This window comes from Mandrillus leucophaeus, unplaced genomic scaffold, assembly GCF_000951045.1.
Source record: "Mandrillus leucophaeus isolate KB7577 unplaced genomic scaffold, Mleu.le_1.0 Scaffold388, whole genome shotgun sequence".
NCBI lineage: Eukaryota > Metazoa > Chordata > Mammalia > Primates > Cercopithecidae > Mandrillus > Mandrillus leucophaeus.
Genome location: NW_012104120.1, coordinates 2,211,058 through 2,236,865, shown reverse-complemented (window position 1 = coordinate 2,236,865; position 25,808 = coordinate 2,211,058). Strand labels below are relative to the sequence as shown.

The following is a 25,808-nucleotide window of genomic DNA, read 5'->3' as shown; positions in this document are numbered from 1 at the left end:
CCACTCTCATTCACCCTGGGGCCAGACTAGCCTCCAGCTCTCATGCATTTGTCTCTGTGTGTCTCCTGTGGCCCGCCAGTCTCAGCCTGCTTGCGCCTCTGTGGGTATCTCCTTCACTTATATTCCTACGGAAAAGACCGATTCACCCAGAGACTCTGGGGTCCACCACGCCTTCAACCACCCAACCCCCAGAAAGAGAAAAGAACTCACCTTTGATGAGCACCTCTCCTATGCCCGGCTCTGAGCTAGTCCCTGTATTTCCATTGGCCCATTTAAGCCTGAGCAGAATGTTATCAGATGGTGGCCAGAACTCCACATTAAAGATAACAAAACTGAGACTGACAATGGTTAGGTGACATGAGGTTTAATATGTGGCCAAGTTGGGACTAGAACTCAGGCCGGTTCTACTCTAAGACATGTGCTTAGTCTTCCATTGCATTCTTAGACTTGGGGAAGAGGGTCCTTCTCTGGGGCCTCCCCAGCCAGGCCAAGAGGACACGCACATGAAGAGCGGGGCTCCACCAACCCAGCTCCAGGCACGCAGGATCTCAGGTTTCTCTGCTACCTCATCCCCAGCCTGCCTCCTGTGCCTGTACACTTCAACCCCAGGGCCACCCTTTTGAAGGTTAATGGTGCCACAGTATGCTTACTCCTAGGCTTCAGTGTGGACATATAGGTTGGGGTGTCCAAACACATGCACCCAAGACCCCTCAAGGTGTGGAACCTCTCAGGGTGGTCAGGCCACAGGGGACCAAGATGCTGAACTGCAAGAAGGTCAAGAATTCTCAACTTGAAACTTGCCTCTCAGGTTGTTACGAAGGTCAAAGTAGGAAGTTAGAGTATTTTTCATTGAACAGTTTGTTAGCTTGAGGTATACCTTTTAAATATTTTGATGCAGGATGTATAGACTTCCCTTTGCACCCTTTCTCTGGGCCAGCATATTTAGAAATCTATCCCTTTTTCTCACTGATTATCTTGTTGAAAGTTTTCATAGCAAATGGAGATCTCATTTTCCACGTAAGAGACGAAAGCTTGGTTTTCTCCTGTCTGACAATCTTAACAAGCAACTTAAAAATCTTAAAGGATATTGCAATGGGGTATATTACCTTTTCTTTATCAAGAAGCTCTTGTAAAATAATTTGTCTTTCCCGACACAGTTCCAAGAAGTCTTCCGAGTGCAGACTTTCGTGTAAGGCTGGGAAGAAGGTCAGCTGGGTGCAGTCCACCCCCACCTCATCAGGCTCGCCCTCAGCCTCCCTCGGTGTCAGTTCATCTGCAGCAGCATAAAGGGACACGTGGTGTTGACAGGGGCTACCTGACATGGTAAGGGCTGGTACACAGCATGTGCCTACATCACTGAGGAGTAGCAAGGCTCCAGGGCTGAAATCAAGAGCATGGATCTCTCACTGTGCCCCTCCGCTGCTTCTGGAAATGGACACCACACACCTGGGGCACCCCGGGGTGTGGTCAAAATACCTTCCAGTTGACTTATCCTGGAGGGCCCAGCTATGCCCAGGCCTAGCTGTTCTGCTACTTCCAGTGGCCACAGGGCAACATTTCCAAATTCACCCTTGTTAGTCAGTAAAGCAACTCCCTAGAGGTTCAGCCAGGATTTGCTTTCTCTGAATTTCACTCCATTCACTCTTTGAATATTGCTATTTTTTCTCATGATAGAAACAATATCTTTTTACTGTAAAAAAAAAAATCTTGGAAAGGACATGAAGCTGTAAGAAATAAAACAAATCTCACCCATGCACCCAGAGATAGTGCTAATAATAATAGCTCCCTTTCTCTGTGCCAGATACTTCTGATGACATTTTAAAATGTTGTCCCATCTAGGCTGGAGATATTTCATCCTCACTTGACAAATGGAAAAGCTGAAGCAGGCTGTACAAATTACTTTGTACAAGATCATATGGCTTCTAAGAACTAGAGGTAGAATCTGAATAAAGTCTCTCTGAGACAAAGGTCTAGTCTTTTCATCTCTAGTCTGTTTGGCTCCACTGTTTACAATTTGGTCCATTTACTTCCATTATCTTTTCTGTACTGGATGAATGAAAGTGTCTGCTGCTCACGCAAACCCTCACAGCTTTCCCCCATGCAGGGACAGATGCATAGGAGAGGCATGGTGGAAAACCACAGGGCCTTTCTTTTCCTTTGGCTGAGCTCCCTACTCAGAGTGCATACTGGAAACACCACGGAGGCCCAGAGTCACAGAGGCCCAGGGGCTCTGCATACCAAGAATGAGAGGACACTGCAGCCCATGGCCATCATTGACAAAAAATCAGTTCATGCTTTCCACCACTGCACTCTCTGCAACCCCCACCTCTGAGAGGTGGAGCAGGCAGGCAATCATTCCATGTGAGAGTTGTAGGGCTTGGGGTGGAGAAACGAGAGGCAAACAGGTATCACAATGTCATTGCACACTCTATGCCACAGTAAGACCCCAAATCACCTGGGGATCACAGCCCAAGATCCTCACTTCTGGGCTTGTGTTACTGCAGACAGGCAAGGTAGCAAGCTCAATACAAATCCATTAGTCAGGAAATGAGACGAGTTTGATCAGCACTAAGAAGTAGTCATTGGCCAGGTGTGCTGGCTCACGTCTGTAATCCTAGCACTCTGGGAGGCCAAGGCAGGCGGATCACTTGAGCTTGGGAGTTGGAGGCCAGCCTGGGCAATGTGGCAAAACCCCATCTCTACAAAAATTACAAACATTATCTGGGCATTGTGGTATGTACCTGCAGTCCCAGCTACTCTGGAGGCTGAGGCAGGAGGATTGTGTGAGCCCAGGAGGTCGAGGCTGCAGTGAGTTGTGATTATGCCACTGCACCCCAGCCTAGGTGACAGTGCAAGACCCTGTCTCAAAAATTGTTTGGGAACACTTTTAAGATCCCCCTGATACAGCAAATTGATAAGACTGTTTCTCCCCCAAAATTGTTATTGTTGCAACCTTAATAGAAAATGCTTCCCCTAACAAATGTCTAGGGCTAATATCGACTTGTCTTCTTTCTGGAAGCACAGTAACAATAAGTCCCAGTGCTGGATACAATAGCATTTTCGTCTTCTAAAATATTCATTTAATATCTTTAATAACATATTAAATAAAACCAATAATTAGCTTAATTATTAAAGGAAAAAATAGATAAACTGAATACCTTGGTTTTCAGCATTTGTTTGAGAAATATTTTTGTCTTGGCTTTCCTGAAATAAGGATGGAACAAAGAAAAATTAAATCTCGGATACTACATACATGCTTCACCCGCCCCCAGTTCCACAGATTCACAAACACACACATGCATGTGACCCCTTCAAATTACGCAAGACTCAGATGCAAAGGGAGAGAAACACTAAATCCTAAAGGACCACAATAAAATGCAAGTATTAATGTTCCTGAGTCAAAGGGGAAAAAACCCACAATCTTCCATTAAGTAGGACTTACAGTAATTACCAAAGAAGAGGCCAAGATGGGATTAGATAGCATCCTGGATGTCTCTGTGTGGGATACCCTGGAGAGGGGACCAGGGGAGGTTCCAGGGCTGGACAGCCCCAGAGACCAGGCTTCATAGCCAGCCCTTGGCTTTGGCACCAGCACAGTGAGCAGGCTACTTATTTTATTTTATTTTATTTTTGCTTCTTATTCCTAAAAAATGTAGTGAGGGAAAATACTACAAACCACCAAGTGTTTATTGACAATACTTGGAAACTTTCTAAGTGTCTACTGAATTAATGAAATATAATTTTTTTCATTAGGTTTTACAAAGGATTTTTAGCATGAGTAAAAGATGCTGAGGTTACAGACCAGAGACTAAACTCAACATTGTTACTTGTAATACATGCAGAAGAAAAAAATCCAGCATTCTGGTGTTTAGAAGGCTGCCTTTGAGGATATTTTAAATTATGATCATTCAATAAAGACATGGAAAACTATTGACAGATTTTCTGTATCTACTACCAAATGAATCCAACTGGCTTCCTGTCTTTTAAAAGGCAAAATAGGAGTTTGGCGACACAGTTCAAGCTTCATTACAGCAAACTCCCAGGGACTACCCAGATTCTGTTGCTTGGGAAGTCAGTGTTGTTTGGAATGAGTGGATCACTGGCTCAAAATTGCAGAAACAGTCAAGTTTGTGAGATTTTCATTGTAAAACTTGCTATGGGATTTGAAGTAATGCTCATAGTAGTACGGGTTACAACTGCCCAATAACAAGTAACTTGTGCTAGCAGACAATAGTCATTCCCTGGCCCGTTCCAAACACTGGCATCCAGATGTTTCCACAGGACTTGTGTGGATTGCAGCACAGGGCTGTGTCCGCGGCATAGGTAAGAACCACTCACCCACTCAACACTCACTATTTATCCATTCTTTCAGGCTGTACTTACAGTGTCCCTGCTATGGACCTAGGAGGGTTAGTGATGCTTTTCTCCTCTTAAATGACATTGAGAATAAATTTTGGGACTCTCCTATATTTAACTGCATGTGTTATCTTAGCCTGATATAAACAACATGTGATGGGGAGGCTCAGGAGCTGCTTTCCTATCAGGCCCTACCCGGAACCAGCACTGTCTCACTGCACCTGACTCCTACCTTGTGCCTTCCTGAGTTCAGGGCCTCCAGCGGAGACAAGCGTTTGATGCGTTTCCTCATTCGAGCTGGTCCTTCTCTCCAGTCAAGTTCCCATGGGGAACAGTGCGTGGTTTCTTCCCCCTGGCTCCACAAGCCCAGCTCCCCAAAAAGCTGCTCCTGGATCCTGGCCCAGGCTTTGGCTGCCTTGATGTTGCCACATTTTCGCCTCTGGGGAGCAGAAACAGAGTCACCCTGGATACATTTGCCTTATGGGCTTTATAGGCCTGGCCCCAAACCTCCTGGGGGGAATAGGCCAAGTCTCCCATGAATGTTTGAGAAAGATACCTTCTCTCTACACCCTCAGAATGTGTAGGGTACCCACTGCAGCCAGGACTAGGAGGAAACAGTTGCTCAGCTTTAAGATCTCTTAATCCAAGTTAGGGGAGGAGAAAGCTGCCCGCCCTTTGGCCTTCAGTGCCATGAGGCTACTGGTGATGGGCAGAAAGCAACAGGTCTGGAAGGTCCTGTAGCTGCTCATCAGCATGGACTGGACAGCTATTTTACCAAAGGGACATGAATCTCACTACAGTCCCACCCCCCAAAACTGAGGCTGAATATACTCTTTTTCCAGTTGCCTGGACTGGAATGGAGTGAGAATGAGAAGCCCTCAAGACAATTGGTTGATTTGAGCAAGTCACTCCCATCTCTGGATCTCAGAATCTCCAATGAAATGACAGACCTGGCCCAAATGATGTCTAAGGGCCTTTCCATGTTAATATCATAGATTCCAGAATGTTCAGAGATTCTAGAATATTAACAGGAGCTAAAACCTTTCATAGTAATGCAAACAATCTCATTTAATAGCTGTGAGATCCTCACAGTTTGCATCTGTGGTCTCTGACTGCCACACTTGCTACTAGAGTATGACTCAAACCTTTCTAACATTGATATTGCCAACCTGCATTTATAGATCACATTAAAGTTACATACATCACCTGTTAAAGAAACAGTTCAGTTCAGTTTGGACAGTAGAGTCAACTTTGCGGGATACACTTTTGCAATTATTCAAATATTTTATGGAATTTGTCCCAAATTTAATCTTTTCAGAAAATGAAAAGGTGAAATGCTAATGACAAGAAGCATAACATCATGAACAGAAAAGACACTCATTATCATGTGTTAGGCTGAGCCCTGCACCTGCTTTATCTCATTTCCTCTACCCAGTGGTACCACAAGTATTTTTGATCATCCCCATGATGATGCTAAGTCTGCAAAGGAGAAGTGCCTTCTCCAAAGCTAACAGGTGGCCAAACAGAGATTTAAACCTGGTCTGTTGGATTCCAAAGACTTCCTTAAGCATGGGAGCTAGATTCCTTTGCTGAGGGGCTATTATTTTATGAGCTCATGGTTTCTGCTAGCATTTCTAGAAAACTGGAAGACTTATAGATGTAGGCCTTGCAAATCTTGGCCGTTTTAAATGAGTAAATTGTTCTCAGAACTTGTTGGAGGCATTCCCATTAAAGTATGGCTTTGGGGTGGGGGATAGTGCCCAGTAGGTGGTTTCTGGCATCTGAGGGACCTGATCATCCATCATGTTTCTGTGAATCACCAGCAGTTCAATCTGGAGGATCTTCAACTTCCTCATCAGTCAACTGTGGTTAATAATAGTACCATAATAATAATCATGGGCTTCTAGAATGATTAAGCGGGACAATATTTTCAAGAGCTTAATATGGTACCTTACTCAGCTTAAGTAGTCAGTGTTATCACTGTGAATGAACCTAATCCTATTTCAAAACAAGATCATTTTCTTTCTCTACAGTTCTTGAATTCATATTCCAAACAGTGCTAGTATTTTATGTAGTACTCCAATTGGTTAATAAGAAACTCCAAGATGTACATTGCAGTGCATGCCTCTAATCCCAGCGCTTTCAGAGGCGAAGGTGGGAGAATTTCTTGAGGTCAGAAGTTCAAGACCAGCCTGGGCAACATAGCAAGACCCAGTCTCTACAAAAAATTAAAGAAATAACTGGGCATGTTAGTGCACGACTGTACTCTCAGCTATTTGGGAGGCTGAGGCAGGAGGATCTCTTGAGCCCAGGAGTTCAAGGCTTCCGTGGGCTATGCTACACGACTGTACTCCAGCCTGGGCAACAAAATAAGACCCTCCCTGTCCCCCCCCCAAAAAAAAGAAAAAAGGCCGCCAGAAAAAGAATGATTATCCAAAGCTTTTTACAGAGACTTGGTCACATGGAATGAGCACTTGTTTGGCAGAAATATTTCAGTTTCCTGGAGATTGCGGTGACATTTGTACATTTGCATTTGTAGTAACATACGGAGCATCATGGAGGATGAATAATCCCAAGCTATTGGGTTGTCCAGCCTTGGATTCAACTTAGTTTTTTAGGAACACATATCCACGCCAAGTCTCCACACATGCAGCCTGGAGATGCACAGCTGCCTGGGTCTTCTGCACAGAGCACACATGTTGTCTTGAATATCTATAGTCAGACAATGGTGTGATCCCTGAGAGAGATGTGATTATTTAGTCCATGATAGCAAGTTACATGTGACCCAGGGCAGAGGATGTCAGATGACTAAATAGCAAAAGTCCTGAGTTTCCACATCTGCAAAGGTGCTCTGAAATGCCCATGTTTCTGCATAGTGTAAGGCCCTCTTTCTATTCAAACTGCAAGTGGGCCAAATGACACATTTAAGGCCCACAGACTCACAGGCAGGGATTGTGTTATGCTGGGGGACAACTATAATTTCTTTTTTTTTTTTCAGAGACAAGATCTTTTTCTGTCACACAGGCTAGAAGGCTAGAAAGCAGTGGCATGGTCATAGCTCACTGTAACCTGTAACCTCCAACTCCTGGGATGAAGCAATCTTTCCACCCCAGCATCCTGAGTACCTGGGACTAAAGGTATCACTATACTTGGCTAATGTCTTTTTAACTACTTTTTTTTTAGAGATGGGATCTTGCAATGTTGCCTAGTCTGGCCTTGAACTCCTGGAATCAAACAATCCTCCTGCCTAGCATCCCAAAGCACTGGGATTACAGGCATGAGCCACCGTACTTGCCCAGTTATGATTTTCAAATCACAGCAACCCTTGGGTAGCAACACTTAGATTAACCTTTGAAAACCCAGCCCTTCCCTACTTTCAGTCCCTGCTACTTCAATGGGGTTTGCTGGGCTTCGAAAATGAACACTTCACCCTAGTCTCTTTAATCCAAGTTGTTATGAATGGTTATCAGATGGGCCAACTGGCACCACCCCTCAGGGCTGGGAATGGCACCCTCAGGAGCCCACACAGAGGAAGCAGAGCACGGAACTTGATCCAGCGCCGCTTGAAGCCTGCATTTCCCTGCATTCTTCAGTAATAAAAAACTTTTTTTGTTGCCTAAGGCAGTCTGAGTTGAGTTTCCAATATTTGTATCTGAGAGAGCTGTGATAAACATGCAATGAGTAGATAGAGACCAAACAAGAAAAGGAAACTAGAGGCCCTAGAAGAAAGTGGGACAGAAGACAGTGGCCATTTCTGGGTTGTCAGGCATCTATCTCACAAGGAACTCCAACCAGTACAGACTGTGTAGGCAGGATAAGTCATTTCTGCAAATTATAATGAAGATTCAACATAAGAACTGGATGGCCTAAGTATGTAACAGACAGAGCAAGAGAGGCTGGGCCACAGAGAAGAGAACGCAACTAACGTGGACAAGGCAAAGGGGAATCTGAAGAGGGCCAGACTGTAGAGGCAACTTTTTGCCAGAACTTCTGGATCAAAAAAAAATTTGGCTGATTAACTATTTGAATTGCAAGGTTTGCTGTTGATATAATAATGGGATATAATGATGCTGGGGTTAACTTCCAGGGCACTAGGCAATGATGCCTTGTTATGCTGGGGGCTGCTGCCATCTCCAGTCACCTCTCAGTTGTGGGTAAAGTGCCTGTTTAGAAAAATCTGGCATGATGTGCTACTGGCCACCCTGTGAGCAGGGGCCCCTGAATCTCCCCTTCTTAGGAGGGCCTCATTGGGTGCACCTGGGAGAAGCTGTCCTCAAAGGACGTGGCAGATTTTTTAAGCCTAATCTCTGTCCAGAGTTTGGATGTGACTTTTCTGGAAGTGGAATGGGCCTTTGTTGGGAAAGCATACTACCCCTTAAAAAAGCAGGGCAATGGTCCACATCCCATTATCTATGGCAGATGTTATTATATCTGCATTCTTTCAAATATCAAAACAACCTGTCTTAAATATTTAAATACTTGGAAAGTATCCTTGTGGATTCGCTTCCAAATGCTGATTTTCTGAAAAATACCTCAATCAACAAGAAAATTGCACAATTTATTCAAGTCCTTTCTGAACTCCAGTCAGGCCCTGCTGCTGAAGATGAGACAGGCTAACCTTCCAGGTGGCTAGATCCCTTCATTCTGGGCTTGAAGCCTCTGCTGAGGGAGTCCCATCCTTCCCACACGAACCTATAATCTCACAAATTTCAACAGAATTTCACAAAGTACCCCAGGGCACCTCTCCTGGCCATAACTGTATCTCCCAGACTCTTCTAACCATTGGAGCAGAAATGGTTGCACTCTAGACCAGATGTAGATTAGGAAGTTTAGATAAACCACATCCTCTGTCTCAAAATGGTGCAGTGGTGATGAGGATGTCCACCAATAAAGGATGCAATCTTACAAGATTCATCTTATTTCCGGCTCAGTGGCAATTAAATTTATCAGCCATATTGCTAGTTCTGAGTGAAACCTGCCAATCCATGTGGTGAGTCATTCATGTGCAGTGGTCTGTCCAGTAGGCACAGATGATACCCAAATAAGCCAGCAAGGCACCCTACTCAGTTGTGCAGCACAGTCAGCACTGTTGGAGTGAGGTAGATGCCCACAGAGAAAACCCTTGTCCAACCAGAGGGTCTGTGAAAGACCAGCTTGTGCACTCAGAAAAACTAGACATGCCTGCTGATCCCTCTGACTATCACAGCCATGATCACGTCCTGTACACACCAAACCTCCTTTCTCACAAGTGTCGTGTCTGATAAGCTGCTGCTCCCATCACTCAGGAGAGTCTGGGAGGCTACATTGCTAAGCTGTGTGCTTCTCGGGTTCAGGCTGCACATCTGTGAATGGGGCATGTTGTGGGCTTCTATGGGGGAAGTTAGACAAGCCAACTCAGCTTCAGATGATTAGTGCCTCTTCTGTTTCCTGGCACTGGGCACCACGTTTAAGCCTTCCTGATCCGCGGCCCACCCAGGGCACACTAATGGCTCCTTACACCCCATCGCTACTTTCCCCATAGTAGAACATCCTATCATTGAGCTCATCACCATGTTTTGTGGGCATTTCTTTACTCTGGGTTTCATCTATAAGTTTCAAAAACCCTAAAGACACAGGAGTATCATAATCTGTGCATTTTTTTTTATACCTCACACTGACTCTGGGACAAAGAAATTGCTCGGTAAATAATATTTCAACAGGGTTTTAAGACTGTATGTTGTGTTCTATTTTTAGCAATATGTTAAATTTTCATTAATAACAGTAACACTAAATAAAAATAAACTTCTTAGCTATTTCTATAACCACACATGGAGTATCCATTCTCTATCAGCCACAGTCTGGGTGCTTCACACTTGCTCTTACATCTTCACAGGTAGGAAGACTTATTCCAGCTTAGAGATGAGCACACAGAGGCTCAGACCACCAGCATAGAAAGGGACAGATTTAGAATTCAAATAAGTCTCTGACTGGCATGAGAGCCGGTGTTCTTTGCCTAGATTGTACAGCAGTCAGGCCTAGATAGCTACTTTAAATATCCAAGCCTGCCCTTGTTAGGGGCAACCCATTGCATTTAGGATAAAATGCAAAACCTCAATGTGGTGCAAGCCTGGTGGGCAATCCAGAACTTAAACCAAAGCCCCTTCTGATTATTTTTCAGGTTCAAGGTGGATTCCAGCTTACTGTATAGAGAAAGCCTATGTCTGATTTCTTACTTGCACATGGTCTTTGTATAAAGATGCATATAGCTCTTGTCCTCTTCTTCTGTAGTTCTCTATACATGACACAAAATCCTGGAGAAAGGAGAAAACAAGTCACAGCTTAATGATAGTTGTGATTTTATTTTATTTTATTTTATTTTATTTTTATTTTTTGAGACAGTCTCACTCTGTCACCTAGGATGGAGTGCAGTGGCATAATCTTGGTTCACTACAACCTCTGCCTCACAGGTTCAAGCGATTCTCCTGCCTCAGCCTCCCAAGTAGCTGGGATTACAGGCGCCTGCCACCACGCCCGGCTAATTTTTGTATTTTTAATAGAGACAAGATTTCACCATGTTGGCCAGGCTGGTCTTGAACTCCTGCCCTCAGGTGATCCACCTGCCTCAGCCTCCCAAAGTGCTGGGATTACAAGCGTGAGTGATAGCTGTGATTTTAGATAAGAATTTCTCTATACTGACCAATTGACAGAGGAAATAGTGGTTACAGAATTTGTTGGTCAAATGAGATTCATATAAACAGACGTCACCTATGCTGACACACTCACATATGAATACATTCACATACGTGTTTATGGGTTGCTTTCCATCTCCATCTATGATGAACTAGCTTGCAGTAGCTCAACCTTCCTCCTAAGAATGACTGAAAAGACCTAGATTTGAACAATCTGCTTTAAGACAGCAGAGAGCTACCAAGAGAGGTGAGATTTGAGGAGCCAAGATTCTGAAGAGGAATTCACTGAGGTGTGCCCAACGTTTATGCTTTTTTATATATTTTTGGACCTTGAGATATATGCAAATTTTCAAATAGCTCAAGAGGCTGAGAAGCTGAGGCCACAAAACAAACTTCAGTAAATTTAAAAGGATAGACATAATATAAAGCATGTCTTTTAATCACAATGGAACAAAATTTGAAATCAATTAGCAGAAAGAAATTTGGCAAAGTCAAAAATAAGTGTAGATTAAAAAGCACATTCCTAAATAACTAATGGGTCAAAGAAGAAATCAAAAGGGAACTTTTTGAGATGAATAAAAATAAAGACACAACATACCAAAACACATAGCCTATAACTAAAGCAGAGCATAAGGGAAAACTTATAGTTGTAAATGCCAATATTAAGAAAAAAAGAAATACCTTAAATCAATATCTGAAACTTCCATCTGATGACACTGGGAAAAAAAGAGCAAACTAAATCCAAAGCAAGCAGAAGGAAGGGGAAAATAAATATTAATGCAGAAAGTAATGAATTACAGAATATAAAAAACAATAAATAAAATAATTGAAACTAAAATCTGGTACTTTGGAAAGCTCAATAAAATTAGCAGTCTTTAGCTAGGTTGACCAAGAAAAAAGAGAAAAGGCTTAAATTGTTATACTTGGATCAGAAACGAAGGAGGAGACATTACTACTGACCTTACTGAATTTTTTTAAAGGATTCTAAAAAAATACTATGAACAATTGTATGCCAATAAATTAAATAGCTTAGATTAGATGAACAAATTCCTAGAAAGACACAAATTGCCAAAACTTACTCAAGAAGAAATGGACAATTGGAATAGGTCAATAACAAGAAAATAAATTGAATTAGTAAAACAATAACAATAACAACAACAACAACAAGACCTACCCACAAGGAAAAGCCCAGTCCAGGCCCAGATGGCTTCACTGCTGAATCCTAACCACCACTTAGTGAAGAATTAATGGTAGGTTTTCAAAAACTCTTCCAAGAATTAGAAGACGAAGGGATACTTCCCAACACATTCTATGGGACCATTTATTACCCTGATACAGAAAACAGACAAAGCCTTCACAAGAGAACTACAGACCAATATCTCATGTAAATATGAATGTAGAAATCCTCAATAAAATATCAGCAAACTGAATTCACCAACATATAAAAAATTATATACCATGACCAAATGAGATTTAGCCTAGTAATGCAGAGTTGGCTTAACAACTGAAAATAATTAACATAATACACCACATAATAGACCGAATAACAGAAACCACATCATCATTTCAACAGACATTTAAAAAAATGACAAAAATGTAAAACCCTTTCATTACAAGACAAAATGTCAACCAACTACCAGGGTGAGGAAAGAATTTTCTCAATCTCATAAAGGGTAACTACAAAAAGTCCCCAGCCAACATTATACAACATTATAATTGGTGGTGAAGGACTGAATGTTCCTTAACATCAGGAACAAGACAAGGGTGTCCACTCTCAACATTTCTAGACAGCAATCTACTGAAGGTTCTAGACAGCACAACCAGGCAAGGAAAAGAAATAAAAGGCATCCAAATTGAAACAGAAGAAAAACACCTCTGTTCACAGATGGCAGGATTCTATATTTAGAAAATCCCAAATAGTCCATAAAAGAACTACTAGAACTAATAAATGAATTAAGCAAAGTTTCAGTGTACAAGATCAACACACGTAAATCAGCTGCGTTCCTATCTACTACTAATGAACAATCCAAAAAATAAATTAAGAAAGCGATGCCTCTTATAACATTATCAAAAGAATAAAATGCCTAGGAATACATTTAACCAAGGTGAAAAACTTGTACACTGAAACCTATAAAATATCACTGAAAGAAATTTTTAAAGACCTAAATTCATAGAAGATATCCCATGTTTATGGTAACAAGGCCTCATATTGTTAAAATGTCAATACTACCTAACATAATCTACAGAATTAACAATCCCTATCAAACTCCAATGACTACTCGTTTTTCGCAAAAATTGAAAAGCCAATCTTCAAGATCATATGAAATTACAAGAGACCCCCAAAACCAAAACAATCTCTAACAACATAAAGAATGTAGGAAGACTTATAGCTCCTGATTTCAAAACTTACTGTAAAGCAATGGCAAACAAGGCAGTGCAGCACTGGCATAAGAATAGATATATAGATCAATGGAATAAAATTGAGAGTCCAAACTTAAAACAATTTGTCTATATTCAATTAATTATTTTACAAAGGTGCCAAAACTATACAATGGGGAACAAATAGTCTTTTTAACAAATGGTGATGGAAAACTAAATAGCCATATGCAAAATAATGAAGTTAAACCATTACTGCATAACATATAAAAATTAACTTAAAATGAAACAAAAACCTGAATATAAGAGCTAAAACTATAAGACTCTTAGAAGGAAACTTAAAACTACATCTGCATGATCTCAGATTTGGCATTTGTCAGATTTAGATTTGACACCAAAAATAAAAGCAACAATGAAAAGTGATATGGTTAGGTTTTGTGTGCCCACTTAAATCTCATCTTGAATTATAATCCCCCAAATCCCCATAATTTCCACGTGTCAAGGGGGAAACCAGGTGGAGGCAACCAAATCATGGAGTGGTTTCCCCCATGCTGTTCTTGTGATAGTGAGTGAGTTCTAATGAGATCTGAAGGTTTATAAGGAGCTCTTCCCCACTTCGCTCAGCACTTCTTCCCGCCACCTTGTAAAGAAGGTGCCTTGGTTCCTTTTTGCCTTCTGCCATGATTGTAAGTTTCCTGAGGCCTCCCTAGCCATGCTGAATTGTGAGTCAATTAAACCTCTTTTCTTTATAAATTACTCAGTCTTGGGCAGTTCTTTTTAGCGGTATGAAAACAGGCTAATATAAAAAGGATAAATTGTACTTCACCAAAAGTAAAAATTTGTGCTTCAAAAGACACTATTATGAAAGTAAAAAGAAGACGCACAGAATGAAAGAAAATATTCATAAATTACACCTCTGATAAGGGACTCCTATCTAGAATATATAAAAAATACTTAGAAATCAATAATAAAAAGAAAAATAACCCAATTTAAAAATGGACACTAGATCCAAAAAGACTGCTCTTCAAGAAAGATATTCAAATGACTAATAAGCAGGTGAAAAGGTGCTTAGTGTCATTTGTCATCAGAGAAATGCAAAATAAAACTCACAATAAGACCAATGAGAGAGTCAACCAAGTAAGAAGGTTAGAATCAAAACTTTAGATAATAACAAGTTTTATTGAGAATATGGGTATATTGAAACTCTCATACACTGTTGCTAGGAATGTAAAATGGTGTAGAACTTTGGAAAATATTCTGAAAGTTATTCAAATGATTAAATAAAGCACTGCCATTGACTCAGCAATTTCATTCTCAGATATATACCCAAGATAAAAATTGCATCCAACTGCAAACTTACACATGAATGTTTATAGCAATATTATTCATAATATCTAAAAGTTGGAAATAACCTAAACATCCACCAACTGATGAACAAATAAACAAAATATGATCTGTTTACATGATGGCATATTATTTAGTCATAAAAAAGAATGATGTATTGACACATGCTATAACATGCATGAGTCTTAAAAACAACATCCTAAGTGAAAGAAGCTAATTTCAAAAGCCCAAATATTATATGATTCCATTTCTATGAAATGTTAATAGAGAAAGGATATTAGTGATTGCTTAGGACTAGAGGGATAGGGGATAGAAGAGTGATAGCTAAAGAGTATGGAGTATCTTTCTGAGGTTATAAAATGTTATAAAATTGATTACAGTGATGGTGGCACATATTTGGGAATATACTATAAACCAGCAGTTCTCAACTTTTTTGGCACCAGGGACTGGTTTTGTGGAAGACAATTTTTCCATGAACCAGAGGTGAGGGGTTGGAGGAGGATGGTTTCAGGATGATTCAAGTGCATTACATTTATTGTGCACTTTATTTCTATTATTATTACACTGTAACATATAATGAAATAATTATACAACTCACAATAACATAGAATCAGTGGTAGCCTTGAGCTGTTTCCCTGTAACTATATGGTCCCATCTGAGGGTGATGGGAGACAGTAACAGATAATCAGGCATTAGATTCTCATAAGGAGAACACAACCTAGATCCCGGGCATGTGCAGTTCACAATAGGCTTTGTGCTCCTATGAGAATCTAATGCCACCACTGATCTGACAGCAGGCAGGGCTCGGATACTGGTCCATGGCCTGGGGGTTGGTGATCCCTGCTATAAACCATTTAATTGTTTACTTGAAATAGGTGAATTGTATGTTATATGAATTATATATAAATAAATCTGCTTAATAAAAAATATTTAAGGAAAAATAAAATCCAGAGTCTCATAACATAGACTCACATCAAGAACAAGGAAAACCTCAAACTGAATAAAGGAAGACAATCAACAGATGTGTACAGTGAGATAACAGAAATGTTAGAAATATTTGACAAAGATTTTAAAGCAGCCATTGTAAAAATGCTTAACAACTACAAATTTAAAACATTCAGAAACAATTTTTAAAAAATTAGGGAGCCTCTGTTAATAAATAGAACATTTCATCAGATAAATAGAAGATATAAAGAGGAACCCAGTGTAAAACAGTAGAATTCAAGGGACAAAGGGAAGAATCAGTGAACTGGACAATAGAACAATAGCAAGTAGCTATTCTGAACAACAGTGAGAAAGTAGAATGGAAAAAATGAACAAAGTCTTAGCAACCTATAGGACTATAACAAAAGATTTAATCTTTGTGTCATCAGAATCCCAAAAAGAATGGATAAAGTGGGTGGTGCCTAAAACTTACTAAAAAAAAAATGGCTGAAAAAATCCCCCAAATGGCAAAAGATATAAACCTACAGGCTTCAGAAGCTAAGCAAATTCCAAACAAGACAGACCCATAGAAATCCATGTCAAGACATATTATAGTCAGACTTCTGAAAACTAACACACACACAAAAAATCTTAAACCCAGGAAGAGAGAAACAACACCTTACCTAGAGGGGAAAATATTTAAGTAACAGTGATTTTTTTCATCAGAAGCCATGGACGCCAAAAGGAAGTGGCACAGTATTTCTCAAGTGCTGAAAATAAAGAACTGTCAACACAGTACCCTATATCCAGCAAAAATATCCCTTTGAATTAAAGGGTAAATTAACACATTCTAAGATAAAGGAAAAGTAAGAGAATTTGTCACCACCAAAGCTACCCTGTAAAAATAGTTAAAGGAAGCTATTTAAACAGAAGATAAATGGTAAAAGAAGGAATCGTGAAACACCAGGAAGAAAAAAGGAATAGAGCAAGCAACAGAAATATGGTAGATACAATACATATCCTTTTCCTCTTGAGACTTTTAAATTATTAGTGATGGTTAAAACAAAAATTATAACACTGTCTGATTTTATAACACTGTGTGATTTTAAAACACTGTGTGATTTTAAATGAGTGTAGAGAAAATATTTAAGACTATTACATTATAAATGGAGAGTAATACCTAGAGCAACAAGTAAAAAAGCTACACAGAGAGATAACTCAAAACACAATAAATAAATCAAAATTTAATTCCAAAAAATGTTCAAGTAACCCACCTTGGTAGACAACTTCACCTAACAACAAGACAACACACATTCTTCTCAATTGCTCACAAAACATACACAAAACATCTTGGGCTATAAAAAAATCCAAAAAATTAAAATAAATAAAAACATGCAGGATGTGCCCTCTACACATAATTGAATAAAACTAGAAATTAGTAACAAAAGGATAACAAGAAATCCTCAAACTCTTAGGAACTAACAATAGACTTTAAAATAATCTGTGTCAAAAAAGAAGTCTCAAAATAAATTTTTTAAAAAAAGTTACATTTAATGAAATTGAAAATAGAAAATATCAAAATGTATATTATGTAGCTAAATCACTATTGAGAGGAAAATATATGGCAAAAATGCATAATTAGAAAAGAGTAAAATTATCCTATAAACTGAATGCTTCTGTTCCCCCTAAATTCATATGTTGAAGTCCTAACTCCCAACATAATGGTATTAAGAGGTGGGGCATTTGGGAAGTGATTAGGTTTGATGCTGCCATGGGGTAGACCCCCATGACGGTATTAGTGTCCTCATAAGAAAAGAAAAAGACACCAGAGCTTTCTCTCTCCACCATGTGAGGATACAGCAAGAAGGCAGCCTTCAGTAAGCCAGGAAGGGAGCCTTCAACAGGCAGAAAATTAGCCGGCACCTAGCTCTTGGACTTCCCAGCCTGTAGAACTGTCAGAAATAAGCCAGCCTGTGGGTAGTAACTTGTAATAGCAGCCTGAGCTGATAAGACAAATTCTCAAATAAATACTCTAAATTCCTCCTCAAGGAACTAGAAAAAAGTGAAAAATAAACCCAAAGCAAGCAGAAGGAAGGTCATAATAAAGAGCAGAAATCAATGAAATTAAAAACAGAAAAATGATTGGAACAAAAACCTGCACTTTGAAGAGATAAAATTTACAAATCTTTAGAAACACTAACATAGATGAAAAAAGAAATGACACAAACTGCAATTCTAAAAAATGAAACAGGGGCTATTGCTACCGACCTGGCAGGCATAAAAATTAAGGTAATACCATGAACTGTACACACATCAGTGTGACAATTTAGATGAAATGGATAAATTCTTTGCCAAACACAAACTACCATGACTCATCCAATATATGATAGATCACTGGCATAGCCTTATAGCTGCTATAAAAACTGAATTCATAATTTTTAAAGTCTCCAAAAATAAATTGCCAGATCCACATATTTTCATTTGAGGATTTTATTAAAAATTTAAGACAGAATTAAAATCGAATTTATGAAATATCATCTAGAAAATAGAGGAGATGATATTTTCCAATTAGTTTTATGAGGCTAGCAATAGTCTGATAACAAAACCAGACAAACAGTATGAAAAAAGAGAAAGCTATTTTTTCACGAATAGGTGCAACATTTCTCATATTAGCAAGCAGAATTCAAGAATACCCCAAAACACTAATAAACGATGGCCAAGTGGGATTTATTCCAGGAATGCAAATCTGACAAATATCCAAAAAGTAATCCATCAATCTAATTCACCATTTTAGCAGGTGAAAGAAGAAAATCACATGGTCATATCAAGTGATATAGGATAACATTTGACAAAATTTAACACCTATTCATGATAAAACTCAGTAAACTAGGAATAGGTATAAATGTTTTTAAATTAATAAAGGGCATCTACAAAAACTCTACAGCTAACATCTTATTTAGTGATAAATAATGAATACTTTTCCTCCAAAACTGGAATAAAGTAAAGATGCCTACTTTCACTGTTTTTATTCAATATAGTGCTAGAAGTTCTATTCAGTGCAATAAGGCAAGAAAACAAGTAAAAGCCATACAGATTGAAAAGAAAGAAATAAAACTGTCCCTATTTGTAGCTTTCCTGATTCTGTTGAATTCCTAAGGTATTTACAACAAAGCAAAACAAAACAAAATCCAGTAAGGTAAATACACAAGGTATTTACAAAAAAAAAAAATGCAGTCACAGGATATAAGATCAACATATACATAATAAATGTATTTCAAAATATTAGCAATGAACACATGGATGCTGAAATAAAAAACAATATCATTGTCAATTTCTCAAAAATAATGAAAAACTTAAGTGTAAATCTAATAAAACACTTATAGGATGCATATGTCAAAAACTATGAAATGCAGATGAAAGAAATAAAAGAAGATCTGAATAAAGGGAAAAACATATCATGTTCAGGAATTGGAAGACTCAACCTACAAATACGTCATTTCTTCTCAAATTGCTAAGCATGTTTAATAAAATTCTTATTAAAATATCAGCAAGGCTTTTTCTAGATACAGACAAGATTATTTCTAAAACTGGTATGAATTGGAAAATGGACTAAGAGAGTTAAAACAACTTTGAAAACTAAGAGTAAAATGAGAGGAATCATTCCACCTGATTTCAAGACTTATTATACTCATAGTTACAGCAATTGAGAATGTGTGGTACTGAGAGAGGAACAGACACATAGATCACTGGAACAGAAGAGAGAATCCAGAAGTAATCCACAGATGAATGCCCAATTAATTTTTGACAAAGTTGCAAAAGCTATTCAACAGATAGCTTTTCAGCAAATGGTGTTGGAGCAATTAGATGTCCATTGCCCAAACAATGAACCTAAGTCTCATACTTTATACAAAATTTAATTCAAAATGGACCACGATTTAATGAAAAACATAAAACTATACATATTTTAGGAGAAAATCTTTCACATCTAGGGATAAGCAAAGAGTTCTTAGATTTTGTATTAAGATTGCCATTCGTAAAAAGAAAAATTAATGAATTGGACATCAATATTAAAATTTTGCTGTGCAAAACCATGTGAACAGAACGCTATAACAATCTACACTCTGGGAGAAAATATTTGTAAGACACATAACCATCAAAGGATTAACATCTAAAATATATGAAGAACTCTTAAAATTCAACAAGTAGGCTGGGCGCGGTGGCTCACACCTATAATCTCAGCACTTTGGGAGGCTGAGGCGGGTGGATCACCTGAGGTCAGTAGTTCGAGACCAGCCTGGCCAACATGGTGAAACCTCGTCTCTATTAAAAATACAAAAAAATTAGCCGGGTGTGGTGGCAGGTGCCAGTAATCCCAGCTACTCGGGAGGCTGAGGCAGGAGAATCGCTTGTACCTGGCAGCGGAGGTTGCAGTGAGCCAAGACTGTACCGTTGCACTTCAGCCTGGGCAGCAAGAGCAAAAAAAAAAGCCAAAAACAAACAAACAAACAAAAAACAAGTAAAAAAGAAAAAATACCATCAGAAAATGTACAAAAGATGTGAGCAGACATTTTACTGAAGAAGGTATAAAGACCTTAGTACATTTTGTTCCATCCATGTCACCCATCTAGATAGATATAGAGACTTTAATATTAATACCTTTTTATAATAGACTGGCTAAATAACTTATATTTATATATTGAACATACTAATGTTTCTCAAAATGTGGTCAATAAATTTCTAGGGATTCCTGAGACCTTTTCAGAGGCCCTGTGAAATCAAAACTACTTTCAAAATACTATGACATTTTTGCCTTTTTTCCCTTGCGTTGAAATTGCATTGATGGCCCCAAAGCAATAGTAAATAAAACTAATGCCTTGGCACAAATCAAGACACTGGCACCAACTGTATAAAAATCACCATATGTGTTCCCCACCACCAAGAGCTTATAGGAGGAAAAAAATAAGTTATTTTCATTTAAGAACGTCTTTGATGAAGCAGTACAAATTGTTAATTTTATTAAACCTCAACCCTGAATACACTTCTTTTAATAGTTTGTGTGATAAAATGGGAAGTCTGCATAAAGCATTTCTGAATACCAAAAAAAAAAAAAAACCGTCATGGTTGTCTCAAGGAAAAGTACGTGCATAATTGTTAGTTCTGTGAGCCGAACTAGCTGCTTCTCTCAGAGAACATCATTTCTATCTGAACGAATGACTGGGAGACAAAATTACGGTTATTGGCATGAGTATTTGGCAGCTATTTTCTTGAAAGTGAACAAAGTAAACCTGTCATCTCAAATGAAACAACTGACAGTATTTACTACCAAAGATAAAACTTGAGCAAATTTTAGAAAAATCGAGCAAATACTAGAATTTTGAAAAATTTGTATCTGTGTGCCTCTGTGAGCTTGACAGTGTCCCAGTAGCTAAGAATTTTTCTGGTGTTAACTTCAGCATAACTTTTCCATATTGCATAATAAAATGTGTCAACAATTGGGAGATCTACATAAGTCAGGGAACCAATATTTTCCACATATACTACCTGTATGTTCTAATGCATGTTACGAAATAATGTATGGGTTAAAATATTCACTCAAAGTACAAGATAGATCAACACATTTGAATGTAACAGACTACAAAAATTTTACTGATAGAGTTCAAGTGTCCTTTAATAAATTACAACTTGTTGAGTTTTGGTATAGTATCAAAGAAGAATATAATTTCCTTAAACCACCATGGCATGTGTATACCTATGTAACAAACCTACACATACTGCACATGTACCCCAGAACTTAAAGTATAATTTTAAAAAGATGAAAAAAAAGAATCAGAAGAAAATTGAGCCTCAAATAGATATGTAGTTGAAAAAGAGAGGAGTATTTTAATAGTCTTTTCAGATAAGTGTGGATATTTTTTTCGAATACTCTTGTCAATCTGACAGGTAGTATCTGGTTAGTTGGGTAAGTTGAGATGTGGAATCTGAAACAATATCAACCAACTTTTCATATTCTGTTGTATTAAAATACAGTGGCTATCTTGCAAAAAAAAAAAAAAAACTGAAATACTACTTTCTTTTCTAACTGCATATCTGTGGGAAGCCAGATATTCTTCATCTACTTCAAAACATGCTACAACAGATTGAATAAAGAAACAGATATTAGAATTTGACAATTTTTCACTAAGTCCTACTGGTACTAAAAAGATTTTCAAAAATATAAAACAGTACCACTTTTCTTACATTTTTTGTTTTGAAAATATAGTTACAATAGTCTCCCCTTACCTTCAGGGCACATGTTCCAAGATGTTTCAAGAATGCCTGAAACCACAGATAGTACCGAAACCTATATAAACTGTTTTTCTATATGTACATACCTATGATAAAGTTTAATCTATAAATTAGGCACAGAAAGAGATTAGTAACAATAATTAATAATGAATGGAGTAATTATTATAATATACTGTAACAAAAGTTATTTAACATTACAAGTTATTTCTGAGATTTTCTACTTAATATTTTTGGACCACGGTTAACCATGGATAACTGAAACTGCAGAAAACAAAACTGTGAATAAGAGAGAACTACTGCACTCATTCAGAATGTTACGTTTACGCATAATGGATCTATTATTTCTATTATTATTTTAAAATAAATTAACACATGCATCATTTAAAAAATTGTTCTAATTTATAATATAGTAAATATCAGTAGATAAAATATACATAAGCCAAAGCTCTTTGGAGTCCTTAAATAATTTTTAAGAAAGTGAATGGGTCTTGAGACCAAAAAGTTTGAGAACTGTTGCCCTATCACTGTGAAAATGAATGAACCACTACTGTGGCTAAATCCTACAAATATAATTTGCAGCGAAATAAGCCAGACCAACGAGTATATACTATTTTATTTCATTTATATAAAATTTAAAATATAGAAAACTAATTTATGATATTAGATACTAAAAGAGGGACTACTTTGGGGGAAGAAGGTGCTAGAGACTGGAAGGAGGCATGGAATCAGGGATGCTACTGGGGTATCATTAATGGTGATTACATGTTCGCTTTGTCAAAATTCTTAAATCTGTATATTTATGTTCTGCTTTTTCCCTATGTATATTATCCTCCAATAAAATTAAAAAATGTTTATTGGCAAACACTAAAAAATATAAACACAATATAATTTTAAAACCCCAGTTACTGTTTTGGAATAAAGGAAATAGGGTGATTTCATTCTTTTTCTTTTCTTTCATTTTTTTTTTGTTTGCAATTTCTTTTCAATATTGCTGTTACATTGTTTATACACATTTAAAAGTAAAACAATCATTATGAGCATTACAAGTGACATAAAATGCTGAAAAGTTTGACTAATTCTACATTTAAGGCAAAAACCCAGACTTTTTTCTATTATGGTACTTTGGAGACATGCAGCAGAAATACAGAACGCTTAGGGGACCTTGGACGCAAAGCAGCTGCCTTCAAATAAATGGACTGCCTTGCAGCAGAGGGATAGGCCTTGCCATGATGACACCCGCGGGTTAAGTGGGCTCGAGGTAAGGAAGTTCAGTCAGGCCAACTTGAGTGTGATAACATGAAAAAACCTTCATGTTCTGAGCACTACAGAATAACAGTATGGGAGGTAGAAAGCACAGAAGTCCACACACCTTAGTTTTTGGTTCTTAGTAGTCACATTACAGGGGAGGTCACTTAATCTTTCTGAAACTTTATTTATCGTCAATAAAATGAGGTTACTAGGACCTCTCTTGTCTATTGTGCAGAGATGTTATGAAGCTAGGATGAGACAGTAGAATGAAAATATTTTGTAAACTGCAAATGATCTCCTAGCGAGACTGTTGGGGTATAAAATATTGAAGTCATTAATAAGGTCAGTTGAAAAAAATTACTTAGGGCTACGTGCAGTGGCTCAAGCCTGTAATCCCAGCACTTTGGGAGGCTGAGGTGGGTGGATCGCTGGAGCTCACGAGTTCGAGACCAGCCTGGGCAAAAAGGCAAAACCCTGTCTCTACAAAAGATACAAAAATTAGCTGGGCATGGTGCTGTGCACCTGTGGTCCCAGCTACTCAGGAGACTGAGGTGGGAGGGTGGCTTGAACCCCGGAGGTAGAGTTGCAGTGAGCCGGACTGTACCACCATACTCCAGCCTGACAAAGCCAGACCTTGTCTAAAGAAACAAACAAACAAAAGACTTAGATTGTCTCCTCAAAATTAAAATTAGCACTTAAAGAAAATGTTCTATGAGTTCGGTTATAAACATCTTCACACTTCAAATAAATACCTTGTCTACAATAACTGCAGTCCAGAATTGGTTATACTCTGGCTCAGATTCTCCATTCCAGGGTTCAAAGCTACTCCCTTTGAAAAAAAGGATGGGACACACAGCCCATGCAGTGGCTGAGTTGAGTGATGGGGAGGGGAGAGGCTGTTCAGGCCAGGAGCTTGTAGGGAGGGCTTGAAGATGGCTACAGATGGGGATAAGGTTGTAGCTGGTGCACGGAGAGTGAGGCAGTTCACACCTCATGGCTTCTGTTTCCAGAGTGGAGTAGGAGGCAAAATGACTGCTTCTCCTGAGAGCTGAGCAGCTCTTAAACAGAGTAGTGGATGCTTGGCAGAATGGGACAGGGAACGCACCACGAGCATATCAGTGGACTATCTAAGAGTATTGATAACCCAAATATGTATCATCCCTTGGTCTGTTCTCTCAACATTACTTTCAATTAACTAACATGCACAGGGCACTTTACGACTGACAAAGGAGTTATGCATGTGCACATTTAACATTTATCCTCCTGACAAATTTATATGATTACTCTCATTTTACAGAAGAAGATATCGAGGCCAAGTGAGAATAAGTGACTCTGTCAATACAGGAAGTGGCAGAGTCAGAAGATGAGTCTTTGGACTCTGTCACTATGGGCATCTGTCTGTCATGCATTTCCACCCAGTGTATCTCCACCTTCCCACTGACCTTTGAGCCCTTTATGCCCTGGAAAGTTGTCATACTCAGGGAGGTGGAGACAGGAGGAAGGATATTTGGGTCAGGTCAAGGGCAGAGGCCCATCTGCCTAGACAGCAGTGATTGTAGCACATCGAGCAGGGACAGATTCAGAGCAGAGTGCTGCATTGCTTATTAGAACTAAATAGCATTTGCTTAGCAACTGCCAGCACATTAAAGAGTTCGAGAACCTTTGGAGTAGAACAAAGGGCCTCTAATTGCTGTCTGGAGATTTGAGAGGCAAAGTGGGTCTGGGTCCTGCTCTCCCAGTGCCTCTTCAGGGCTTTGGCTGCAGGACACAAGTCAGAAGTTGGAATGGGAAATTGGGCACATCTCCATGGAGGGTCACTTCCAAGTGGGCTCACCAAAGCTTGGTGGTACCCACCTTTGCCAGGGGCATCCTTAGGTCTGGCCAGCTGCTGGTGACACTATTGACCAAGCTGTCCCACAGGAAACACCCACTAACCACTGATGACAGTCATTATGCTTGTTTGTTTAAAGCATCATTAGTCCTGTAATCAGAGTTATGTGGCCTCACAAAAATGAGAAAGGCTGATATCTGAAGGCAGCAGCTCAGATCCTGCTCAGCAACTTGGTGCTAAGATGATAGTTATGGGTCCTGGCCACTTCAGCCACACACTACATGTCAGGTCTGGGACTAAACTCAGAAGGGAGGGATGCCGAGTCCTCACCTGCACTGCACTGGCCATGAACGGACATGTGATTACCATTTCATCCTTCGACTCACCTTTCTCACTGCCATTAATTTATCCCGAAGAAATCATAAGATATTTGCACAAATAGTGGACGTTTTTCACCATCTTATTGATAGCAGCACAAAATGAAACAATTTAAGCATCCACACATGGAGGAGGGTCCATCCTGTGATAGAATGCTATGCAGTCAGCACAAATCAAGCTCTCACCAACGGCTGCCCCCAGTCTTGCAGCACCTTGACATCCCCTTTTGGTGAACACCATCCTGACCGTAGATGGATGACTTGAATAGTGGGGCAAAGTCTGGATTTCAGTCTCCTTTTGCTCTTTTGGCCAGATGCCCTTCCATACAACCTACATAATCATTCACAGCAGCCCTGGTATCAAAAAGGACCTACTGATGGGCACCAGGTTCTTGCTGT

The 25,808-nt window shown here is 39.1% G+C and overlaps 1 protein-coding gene across 1 annotated transcript in view; it reads right to left on the bottom strand.

The window, feature by feature from the left end:
• WDFY4 (WDFY family member 4) overlaps positions 1–25,808 on the bottom strand; it is a 295,291-nt gene that overhangs the window by 104,334 nt on the left and 165,149 nt on the right. The window contains exons 40-43 of the mRNA XM_011990946.1: positions 10,569–10,646; positions 4,589–4,795; positions 3,159–3,204; positions 1,107–1,273 (exon numbers count right to left, since the gene is read on the bottom strand). Of these exons, the coding sequence (XP_011846336.1) occupies positions 1,107–1,273; positions 3,159–3,204; positions 4,589–4,795; positions 10,569–10,646 (498 nt within the window). The remainder of the gene's footprint in view (positions 1–1,106; positions 1,274–3,158; positions 3,205–4,588; positions 4,796–10,568; positions 10,647–25,808) is intronic.